Source organism: Centrocercus urophasianus, unplaced genomic scaffold, assembly GCF_019232065.1.
Source record: "Centrocercus urophasianus isolate 14NV4802_14NV808 unplaced genomic scaffold, USGS_Curo_1.0 seq_9, whole genome shotgun sequence".
NCBI classification, from domain to species: domain Eukaryota; kingdom Metazoa; phylum Chordata; class Aves; order Galliformes; family Phasianidae; genus Centrocercus; species Centrocercus urophasianus.
The window spans coordinates 38043946-38056668 of record NW_024885532.1 but is presented as its reverse complement, the minus strand read 5'-3'; the positions used below and the strand labels follow the sequence as shown (position 1 = coordinate 38056668).

At 34.9% G+C, this 12723-nt stretch overlaps 1 protein-coding gene across 1 annotated transcript in view; it reads left to right on the top strand.

Moving 5' to 3' along the window:
• CNTN5 (contactin 5) overlaps positions 1-12723 on the top strand; it is a 227958-nt gene that overhangs the window by 74266 nt on the left and 140969 nt on the right. Inside the window, exons 6-7 of the mRNA XM_042838727.1 lie at positions 1011-1214; positions 11703-11805. Of these exons, the coding sequence (XP_042694661.1) occupies positions 1011-1214; positions 11703-11805 (307 nt within the window). The remainder of the gene's footprint in view (positions 1-1010; positions 1215-11702; positions 11806-12723) is intronic.

Here is a 12723-nt window from a genome sequence, read left to right as displayed (position 1 = left end):
ATATAGTGGAGAACTTATTTAATTTTAGAAAGTGAAAAGAAGCAAAAGTGGAAAAATAAGAGAACAACATGTAGAAAAAGCATACATTTGGTTAAGACTTTTAAGTCCAATTTGTAGAATTTCATATGAATAATTCCCTGCAAGGGCTAAATCAGAATTTCATTATTTTTATTGATATTTCTGATGCAAAGACTTTTATGCATTTAGACTTGTAATAAATCATGATATAATTTCATGCAGAATTTTTTTTCTTAATTATTTTAAGTATAATGGGAAAAATATATATTTCTCAGGGGTACAGAATGATTCCAAGGATAAAAATTATAACCAAGGCTCAGATTTTGATTATCATTTTTTAAAATAAACCACTTTGATTAGTCTTTGATCCATCAAGTTATGAGAAAAAGCACTTGATATCTTTGGTTTAAGGAGCCATTGATTGACTATAGGGATTTATGCTTCTTATAAGAAAGATCCTCAAATTATTCAGATAAGCAGATAAAGAAGATAACAGAAATGTAATAAAGTAAAACCACCTGCAAAGAAGGTTTGAGAGCTATTAGATATTGTTGAACGTAAAAACAGAAGTTGAGAATAAATGCTGTTTATATGCACATATGAAAAAGTCATACACTGTAGGAAGCATCGTGTTATGTTTCATTGAAAATTTGAACTAGCGGAGAAAATAATTCTTTATATTTTATTTCTGGATTGACCTTGAATAATTAGGAATAAGAATTATCTAATATTATATGGGTGATATCTGAGTATGTTAAATAATTTAATTATTTATTCTTAATTTAATCTGTCCTCCAGGAAACTTGTGAATTCAATTCTTTGAAAAAAATTATCATCGCTTATAAAAGAAAAAAAAGTTTTAAAAGGTTTTAGCTCCTGTTTTGTTTTTAGATTATTTAAATAAAGGTAATCAATTTTCCTTTAGTGTATCATAGCAAATACAAAATATTTTTTCCATTATAGTTTTCTCTTATTTTTCTGTTTTCTTTCAGAGATCATCTATAGCTGGGTGTTTAATGAGTTCCCATCTTTTGTGGCAGAAGATAGCAGACGCTTCATCTCCCAGGAGACAGGCAATCTCTACATCTCCAAGGTGCAAAAATCTGATGTTGGCAGCTATATATGTCTGGTAAAAAACACAGTGACAAATGCCAGAGTTTTGAGTCCTCCTACACCTCTGACACTGAGAAATGACGGTAAGAAAGATGTTGTTGCTGGGTACTATGTGGAAGCAAAAATTGTTTAGCTAATGCAAGAGCCATGATTATTTGTTTGTTTTTATTTTCAATGTGAGCATGTAAGTACTTCTGAGACCAGCAAGAAAAAGGTGTCCATGAAGACAGTTTTTTAAAATATCTTATAGTTGTGGGGTTATTTAGATCTCTGAAGTCAAGTGCAGTCTGACACCTCCTGAAGTATTTTGTTTGAAACTCTTACTCCTTTTTACTATTCTTATGCTTTATCACTGACACAGAAAAAAATTCCTTTCTCACTAGTGTTTGGTTCTGTAGGAGTCAATACTATTGCCAAATGCAAGTGACTACTGTCATGTTTTGATGCCCTTAGGCACCTGAGATATCCACAGGAGATGAGCAAATATAGCAGAGAACATAAAAGACACATCTGCCCTTACAGTCCAGCTGGATGCAAAGAGAGAAATATTGATGCATCTTGGCTGGTACAAGAAATGTGGTTAGAAAACTGAACAGACTCTAATGCTTAAAACATTACTTGATGTTCTGAAGTCTTGTTACCCTTCCAGGCTCCAATTCACTGCATTGATTAAGGACCATCAGGAACATCACAATAGAGTTGATAGCAAAGATAGTTAGCTACCCAGATGCTTTAGAATTCCATGAAGGCATGTCACTGCAGCAGGAGGGTTTTTTTTGTTTTGTTTTTTTTTGTTTTTTTTTTCTGTAAAGAAGTACTTAAACATTATTTTCCAGAACTACCCTTGAAGTTGGAGTAACTCAGTCATTTTCAAAATTCAAGGGAAAACACCTTCCCTATGAGGCAGCACAACATCTCAATATAAGTTATGTGTATCTCTATTTATATAGCTCCCTATAGAGAATATTATTTTTTGCTTGTTTGCGAATAGAACATTTATATTTTTTGTTTTGTTTTCCATCAAAATAATGTTACTTTTGAGAATAAATGTTAATAATTCCATAAGTGCCTATATTTTTTTTCATGATGAATTCTAGTTCTTCAGAAATTAATTCCAGCAATTCATGATATATGAATTCACATTTATATAAATCAGAGAGAGAAAGAGAATCTGAGACTTTTGTTTTTCTTATAAATTTATCTAGCACTAAGACTATTTCTATGCTGTAGAAGCATTGTAAACACTGGACATAAGCAGAGATGATTTAGATTTACAGACTAAATAAAAAAGTATAGATATAGAATGGAATTAAGTTAATCTTTATTCATTGTAACCAGGTTGAAAGCTCTGTCTGCTGAATGTGCAGTTTCTGAAAGAGAAAATGCTGCATGTTTTACTGCATCATTTCTTACTTTCACTTTTTTTGTACAGTACTTATGATAATTATTGCATTGTACGTGTTTAGTTTTACCAAATGAACAAAGCAAGTACGATCTCTTCACTATTACTCCTTTGAACATGAAAATAATAATACAAAATCAAATTATTTTTAATAATTTCAAGTTATGACATATTGTCATATTTATTATTTGTATATTGCTTTATTGCTTACATATTAGATTTTTTTCATGTTCTTATCGTGTGCAGAGATTCAATGGATTCAACAAATAATTCAAATATTCTGTGTTTCTGTGATTAGTTATCCATAATCTACTGTATGGTCACACAACAGAAGAAGTGGGGAAAGTAAAGAAAGATAAAGAATGCAGTTGACTTCACTGAGCTAGGAAATAAAATGATGCAAATTTCCTTAAATGTCAAATGAGTAGCATATGCCAGCCTCAAGCTAATTTGTGTTTCACTAGTGACTGTCATACAATTGTGATAATACAACCTTCTGATCTGTGCTGGAATATCAGGGAAGTGTTTGCGTCTAGGTGAACTGCTTCTGAACAACTTCCCAATTTATTTTTTCGCATGCATGCATTCCTACCAGACTTCCATGTCTTTTTACCTATTGGAAATTCTGAAAAGTTTCCTTTAAATTTTTTTTATTTATTTAATAAAAAAAATTTCCTTTAGTTTCCTTTTAAGTATTTGCTGGTAGATTATAATAAGAAAGTTGGAAATAAAATTACATTAAAGAAAACATGCATGTATCTGAAAATTTGTCACTATGTTGCTGAATTCGTTTGTAATATTTTTTTAAGCTTTAGAATATTCAAATGAAATTAATTACATTCAGCTTTCCAAATATTTACTTTAGTGCAAAAATCATAGCATTCTGAGTTCTAGCAACTGGGATCCCAACTGGCATCCTATTCAGTCAGCACATTTGTCAGAAACTACAGAAGATTTTATGGTTTAAAACAGTTTTTACAAACGGCACTGTATAAATAAAATAATTAAATGTTCTCTAATATCTCTACTTATGTATTCATTAACTCAAAAATATTCTACTTGATATATTTGTTGCTTTTTTTTTTTTTAATATATAAACATATATTAAAAACAGATATATACCTGTACTCAGGGGAATGGAAATCCTTTCACAAAAATACTCCTATGTTAACATTTGTCCCTATGTTTCTCTGAGGAAGAAAGAGAATAACTTGAAGGCTTTCTGTCAAACTCTGCAAGGATGTAGAAACTTCCTTGACTTTCATTAATCTTTTATTTCTTTCATGATGAGTCTCAAGGAGAGACTCGTTGCTACAGCAGCTAGTTTCTCAATCAAAACCTTTTTGGTTCTGTATAAAGATTCACCAAAGAAGTGAGAATTACAATATAGTAAGAAACTCATATTCTGACTGGTAAAATTATTTAAAATTTGTTACATGCTGGGACAAGCTCAGGAGATTTCTTAGAAATTGACAAGATTATACAAAAAAGTAAGAATTGCTAATAATTTTGCAATTAGAATAATATGTAGGATTAACATTCCTACTCCACTTGACTAAGATCAGAAACTTCACTCGAAGTTCTTAGGCAAATACTCTTAACCACTGAGCAGTAGAATGTCATTTGCTAATAAATATCTTTTGCTAATAAAATAATGGCAAGAATAAATCTGTGCCTAACCTTTCTCATGAGTGTAAGAAATCTTTGGATTTTGTTTTCTCTCTAGCATTCTAATGATGCTTAATTAAGGAATCTTATATTCTTCAGTAACTACTGCCTTAAAAGTTTGTCATTTATTAAACTATGTCTTCTAACTTGCTTGATTCAAAGAAGGCTTCTGAAGTTAAAGAGATATTACTTAAGCAGTTTTAAAGAAACCCAAATCATTTTAACTGAAAGGATTTGAGGGACCATTATGGAAGTTTATGCTCTGGGAGCTTCAAGAGTGTAGTTAGTACCTGGAACATTAATGGAATAGAAGGATTAGCACCTACACAGCAGAAATAAAGTGATACATGAGGATTTCTCAGTAGTTTGATTTTTTTTCCCACGAAATCAAAGAAATATTTTTGTATGGATACAGTTATAAACTCAGAATTTCTCTGCAAAGTCATGGATAGGAAGGAAAAATAAAAAGGCAGAGCAGTCCTTTCTGAAGTGGTAATGATTGATATCCTATCTATAGCTTGTTCAGTTGTGCTTAGCTGTAGAAAAGACTGACAATGAGAAACAAATCTTAGTATTTTATTTCTTTTTTCATTTTCATTAAATGTCCTACAGGGGATAATGTAAACTGTTTTAGCTATATTAATACATGTAAATGTTTTCAATTCTACTTTGTCTATTCCTGGTGCATGTGAACACCTCACAATCAATGTTTATCAAATTACTGTGATTTAATGAATTATGTCATCTCTTCTGTTTGATGCAGACAATACTGCATCCAATGGGCAATTTGGGTAGCAGAAATTTGAACTCAAGTCAAAGATTTCTAACTAAGTCAGAGCAACCACTACAAATTAAAATTCATTTTACGTAGATTTTTCCTTATATAAGGTTTTTACAATTACTGTTTTCAGTAATTGTAGATATCATAGAAAGGTCATTGGTGTTTCAGTTCAACTTTACCTGGCTAGGGAAGACTCTGAGTGGACAACAGTGTGGACAGTTTTCAGTCCCACACACACTGATAAGGCACAGACCTAGAGATGTGGAAACGTAAGGAACATGACTTGTCACAAAATAAGGGAGAAGACTTATTTACAATCAGTCTGAGGAATACTGAAATGTTGGGGTCATCTCTAGAAAGGTTGGGAGAGCGAGATTGTCAGAAAGGAGGTGTTTTCATGAGAAGGTAGAACTGAGGAGATCACATGATCTCTGTGATCCTGCATTGAATTTTTATTCTGTTGATCAGTTTTATTTATTGCTGTATTTCATGTTTGATAGTTGAAACTAAAAAATGACAGAGAAAAATTTTTATGGCCATAACTAAACATCACGTATATGTCTGACAAATCCATTCTAGTTAACATAGCTTAAGGCCTCGGTATTTCCTAAAAAGTCAAGTTTATTTTATTGCCTGATGCAAATTAACAAAGTTCTTGAGAAAAAGAAAACAATGATTGTTTTAATGCTGACTGATAGTGACCGAAATGGTAACTGGGTAAGATAAGCAGCCTGAAGGCACCAGTCACGGCAAAACAATAATAGTGTAACATGGAAAGGTAAGACCTTGATAATTCCCTTGAAGTTTATGTAAATATGATGACCTCTTTGGTCTCAAATATCATAAATAATTAGTATAAAAAATATCCCTTTGCAATAATAGACTTGTTTCCTAATTTTTACAAAGAGCATTGATTGTCTTAAAGACAATCACTTCATAATTTCTCTACATTTTCTGCCAGTCGCTGCAGGCATGTTTCATGCTAATGGACGAAAAACACAGAAGAACAGAACATGGTACAAAATATTAGCAGATCAGCATTTCATTAGGAATGTGAGATGCTGAAATAATGACATGACTTGCAACGAGCATTTAGTACTTGAAGAGATAGCACCTAATAAAGATTATAAATAATAGTAAGTTGAAAACATAAGATTTTTAAAGATCATGTTATCCCTCAGATGTACCCATATTTAATAGCATAAGACAATTTAACATGATTATTTTCAGAAACAAAGTCTTTTAGAATAAAAAAAAAAAAAAAAAATCATCAAAACACAAAACCTCTCAGCTTGTCTACATAATCAACAGATGGCAGAGGTCAGGTATTATAAAGTACACTCTAAAAAGGTATATGACTCCATCATACAAGCTATATGAATTATTTTAAGCAGTGGTTACCAGAAGACAATGTGAGGTTCCCATAGCTGAAGTTTTAGAAGTTTTAGAAGAAATACAGACATTTCAAACAATAATAATAATTCACTATTACTAAAGCCTACAATAGTCTAAAACAGATTGGGATGTACAATTTTTGTTTTCTTGGCTGCAGCTTTTCAAAGTGGCCTAGAAAAACAGTGTCGATTTTTAAACAGGACTTAAGGAGTATCCAAGGATCTACAGACTAATTAGTGTGGATTCTGTATGAAGAGTTTTGAGAGAAAATATATTTTAAAAGTGCAATTAGTAGAATCATGGAATCATAAGATGGTTTGAGTAGGAATGGTCCTTAAAGACTGTCTAGTTCCAACCTCTCCACCATGGGCATGAGTACCTTCCACTAGATCATGGATTGCCCAAAGACCCCTCCAACTTGCCCTTCATAGAATCATAGAATCATAGAATCAGTCATAGAATGGCCTGGGTTGGAAAACACACTAAAGTTCGTCTAGTTCCAATCCCCCTTCTACAGGCTGGGCTGCCACCCACTAGATCAAGGTGCCTAGTATCCATCTGAATTGGCCTTGAATGCCTCCAAAGATGGGGCATTAACAACCTCTCTTTGTAACTTGTCCCAGCACCTCACCACTGTCTAAATGTCTTCCTAATATCTATCCTAAATCTTCTCATTTTTAGTTTAAAGACATTCACCTATGTTCCATCACAATCAGACCATGTAAAAAGTTGATCTCCCTCTTGCTTGTAAGCTCTCTTCAAGTACTGGGAGGCCTCAGTGAAGTCTTCCCGGAGCCTTCTCTTCTCCAAGCTGAACAAGTTCATTTCTCTACCTTTCCTCATAGTCATGCTTCTTTGATCATATTTGTTGCCCTCAGGTCATGCTTAACCAATCTGGTGGCCTTCTGTGATGGAGTGATGGCACTGGTGGACAAAGGAAAGGCATCCGATGTCATTTACCTGGACTTGAGCAAGGCTTTTAACATGGTCCTCCACCACATCCTTATCTCCAAATTGGAGGGATGTAGATTTGATGGGTGGACCCCTTGATGGATAAGAAATTGGTTAAAAGGCCGCAGAGGGTGGTCATCAATGGCTCTATGTCCAGGTGGGGGCCAATAATGAGCGGCGTCCCCTAAGGGTCTGTATTGGGACTGATGCATCTTTATCAATGACATTGTTGATGGAATCAAATGCACCCTCAGCAAGTTTGCTGATGACACCAAGCTGAGTGGTGTGGTTGACACAGTGGAAGGAAGGGATGCCATTCAGAGGGACCTGAACAGGCTTGAAAGGTGGGCCCAGGTGAACCTAATGAGGTTCAACACTGCAAAGTGCAGAGTTTTGCACTTGGGCCAGAGAAATCCCAGGCATCCATACAGACCGGAAGGAGTGGTCCTTGAGAGCAGCCCTGCAGAGAAGGACCTGGGAGTCTTGATGGATGAAAAGCTTAACACGAGCCAGCAGTGTGTTCTTGCAGCTTGAAAACAAATGGTATCCATCCAATGGGTGACTCCAATGACCCCATTTGGAGTACTGTGTCCAGGTCTGGAGCCCCCAGTACAAGAAAGACAAAGAGCTGTTGGGGAGGGTTCAGAGGAAGGCCACAAATGTGATTAGGAGACTGAAGCACCTCCCCTGTGAAGACAGGCTGAGGGAGATGGATTTGTTCTGCCTGGAGAAAAGAAGGCTGCAGGGTGACCTCATTGTAGCCTTTCAGTATCTAAAGGGAGCCTACAAACAGGAGGGGAACCAACTCTTTGAAAGGGTAGGTAACAGCAGAACAAGGGGAAATGGTTTTAAGTTGAAGGAGGGAGGATTTAGGTTCCATATCAGGGGGAAGTTCATAAATAGTAATAGTATAATCGTTCGTTAATAGTAAATATGAGAGTGGTGAGGTGCTGGAACAGGCTGCCTAGAGAGGTTGTGGATGTCCTTGTCTTGAACACCTGCCCCTGCAGGTGCTCAAGACCAGATTGTATGGAGCTCTTGGCAGCCTGGTCTAGTATTAACTGTGGAGGTTGGTGGCCCTGCATATGGCAAGGGGGTCGAAGATTCGTGATCCTTGGCCATCCTTAATCCTGGCCATTCTGTGATTCTGTGTGATTCTGTGACCCAACAGCTCTGCATCCATCCTGTACAGGCGGCCCCAAATCTGGATTCAATACTCGAGCTGGGGGAACCCAGCATATTGTTGGCCTTCCAGGTTGCAAGAGATCCCCCATCAAATCTAGTTTGAAGCCCTAATATTCATCATAAGATGCAGTAGGTTGAGTGCCCCTGCTAACGCTTTTCCCTCTAACTTAGCTGTGCTATCATGTGCCGTGTCATGGGCAGGGTTGCACCTTCCCCCTTCAAACCTAATTTAAACCCCTGACAGTGCTCCTAGACAGATCCTGGGCCAGAATTCTGATTTTCTCCTGTGACCTAGGTGGATCCTATCAGCAGCCATCATCATGCCAGGCACTGACTAAACCATCCCACAGTCATTCATATATATATATATTATTAAAAAAAAAAAAAAAAAAAAAAGGAAAGAAATTGTAAAATCACAAGGAGTATAATTAAATGATGAAAATTATTGCTATAGTATGAGACAGTGGGGACAATTTTTTAACGACAGATTAGGGTAGGAATGATTTCAGTTCAGGCTGGAGAAAATGTTAATTGGCTAAATTTCGCTGATATCCTGACTCTATTTGAATACCCAGGGCACAAAGTTTAATTTCCTTTTTTCTCTTCAAAAGAAAAAACATATATCAAAATCTTTCAACCTTTAATGACATGGCTCAGAATTTGCCTTCTTGTACAAGGCTGAGTATTTCTTTAAGAGCTCATTAAACTTTTAATTTAAGCTATTGATTTAATCATGACTTTTAGGAAAATAGGTCATAATTGTTACTGTATCTAATACTTGCATAACTATGTGTTTGTTTTTTGTTTTTTGTTTTTAACTAAATCTACCAGTATTTAGATCCATGTAATGAAATAACATCGTTTTGATTTGATACATTTAAATTTTCTAGCTGAACTAACTTAGCTTTTAAAGACATGTTTAAATGCTTATACATTTGGATATATTCATATTTTCAGATGGAAAGAAAGATTTTGTTATTTCATAGAATCATATCATAGAATCATAGAGTGGCCTGGGTTGAAAAAAACCTCAAAGATCAGCTAGTTTCAACCTCCCTGCTTTGTACAGGCTTGCCAACCACCAGACCAGGCTGCCCAGAGCCACATCCAGCCTGGCCTTGAGTGCCTCCAGGGATGGGGCATCCACACCCTCCTTGGGCAACCTGTTCAAGTGCATCACCACCCTCTGTGTGTAAAACTTCCTCCTAATACCTAACCTGAACCTCCCTGTCTCAGTTTAAGACCATTCCCCCTTGTCCTATCACTATCAACCTCTGTAAGCAGTCATTTTTGTATAAAAACAAGAGAAAGCTGATCTAAAATATATTTTCAGAAAACAAGATGAAGTCTTTAACCAAAGATTTCAGGCTAACCTAATGCTTCCTAGCTATAAAATCTCTGTTGTTAGTTTTTCCACTGGGGCAAAAAAAACAAAACAAAACAAAACAAAACTCTTCACTCAGTGAATGAAAAAGGCACTTAACAGTAACTAATGAAACGAGGAAATCTGCATGTCCCATTACACAGATAAATACTATGACCAATAAGTTGTATACTAGCTGAATGTTATTTTTGATGATTTTCACTGATAATTCTATACTTATTTGGGAAATCATGACAAAGTTTAACATAACATTCCAAGGGTGAAAATCGAGGGCTTTCTAAATCGTGTAATGCAGAAATACGTACCAAGTTGTAGAACTTCATTCTTGTCGTGCACTGGTAAATGAGAGAACAGACCCAACATTTCTGAAAAAAAGCTCTCACAAAAGTAACCTGTGGGAGCATTAGTAGAGCACAGACCTGATGGAAAATCCTTAGTTTCATAAGGAACATTTGAAGGACTATAATTAAAAAAGTTTACTATTCAGCTTTTTTTTTTTTTGTCCTTCTAGCTTGTAGGTTATTTTTTTGCCTATCACTCAAGCTGGTCTTCTCTCGGTTGCAAATTCTATATTCCATTGCTTTCATGTGCATCCTTATGATTCTTCCTTTATTTTTTCTTGCATAAGAGATCTCCTTCTCACTTCTTTTTCTCTTAAAGTCTTGTTTGTTTGTACACTGGAATTTCCTTGAAAAATCTTGAATGATTTTTATAGATTTTGACCAGTTTTGCCTTGCTGTTAGTGTATCCACAACTCAGATTCTATCCAGTTTTCTAATCCACAAATCTAATTCTCATTCTTTTTAATGTAGGTTTTACTGCTTACCCTGATAGCTCATCCTCTTTCTAATCAAGTGCAGTTGTTAGCATATTCTTCTTTCATTCACACTGTGACATTTTTCTCTCAGTCACATCAAATACAAACTACACAATTTGCCTTATGTAAACTGTCTCCTTCTATTCATTTCTAATTCTTGCAATCCTACTGTCAGTCAGTCCATACTAAATACCAGATATCTCTGCTGATGTCAATGTTTACATCTTTCATATCCAAAAATGATTTCCTAGTTTTGTTTAACGTGTATAAAGTGTGTTGTCCCGATTAATCATTTCCAAAATTAAAAAGGCTGTTGAAAATTAAATCACTGAACTTTTTGTCCCTCTGCATGTCTGTATTTGTGTCTCTACACAAATGATTTTACACAAATGCGTTAGAGGTTTTTTGCTGATCTTGGAAGGTTCTTTGTTGAGCGCAATATGATATCATATGTAAGTTTCATTTTTATGGTAAATAAAGCTTTGCTCTAGGAAAGTTCTCATCCTACATTAACCTTTCAAAATGTAAACATTAATATATGTCTGAGGAAATTAATCCTTTTTCTCAAAACTTACTGTAGTGTTGCTAGTGGCCCTGAAGAGCATTTTAAAATATATACGGGATCTGAAAAGAACATATCAGATGAGGCATTGGCACAGACTGCCCAGAGAGCTGCAGTGCCCCATGTCTAGAGGTGCTCAAAGCCAGGTTGGATGGGGCCTGGGCAGTCTGAGCTGGTAGGGAGCAACCAGCCCATGGCAGGATTGGAACTGGATGATTTTTCCATCTTATATTTCTGTACTGTCCTTTCCAACCCAAGCTATTATATGATTCTGTGATTCTATAAATTGGGCTATTTATGCCAGTTATTAGCTTTACTGCTGGGCATGTTCAACATTAAGCCACAGCATTTTTTCTGATATGTATATGATATGTCAATATATGGAAAACTGGTGATATTTCATTTTAAACATTTCTTATTTTCCAGGTGTGATGGGGGAGTATGAACCAAAAATTGAAGTTCATTTTCCTTACACAGTCACAGCAGCAAGGGGAACTACTGTTAAGATGGAATGTTTTGCACTTGGCAAGTAAGTCCAGATTATTTCATAATTAGACATGATTGTTTATTAAGATGTGACACGTCTAATTTGTTGTCCCATTATTTTGTTGTATTGCATTTTCACAGACATCCCTTTCTGCACGCTTAAACTAATTATGAATTCCCTGCCCAACCATTTATGTGGACAGTAATTCGTTCAACTTAAAAGTCTGTCAAAATGAAAAGTAGTGTTCTCACAAAGAAAAAGAGAACAGTTTTTGTGTTGAAAATTTTATTACACTCATACACTTTACACTTTATTTACACTCATACACTTTATTACACACTTTTATTTATTGTGATAACATTTTAACATGTTGTTCTGCCAAAATATCGTAATTGGAGAATAAAAAAGATTATTATCTTTTTTTTTCCAAAATACAGTTATTGGTTTTTTGTTTGTTTTTGTTTTTTGTTGTTGTTGTTGTTTATGAAGATCACAGCACAATGATCTGAGCATTTCCTAACACAGTTTGTAGAAATTGAAGTTCTCTCGTTTCTACCTGAGCTCATTGCTTTACTAGAGAATATGTGTTTTGTATACATATCTAGGTGGGGAACTGATAATGTTTTGATTTTGTCATGGCAGTTGCTGTTATTGTCATTGTAAAGAGTAAGTGTGGCAAGGATAGTATACGTTCAGGCAGATCTAAACAGTGATTCGAGTGACTCAAAGAGAATATTGTTGCCTTTGTATATATATTAAAAAATGTGTTCCATAATTGAAAAATCACAATTAAAATTATGGGTATATAAAAAAGCACAAAAGATTTTCTTTTTCAAAAATGTACACCAAAATTAGAAGAGGTCTGTGTCAAATGTATCAGTGAAATTACACTGTATTGAACACCATTCGGTTTGTTTTTGCAGTGATGCTGTTTTTGCTCATATTTTCCCTGGTCAAACA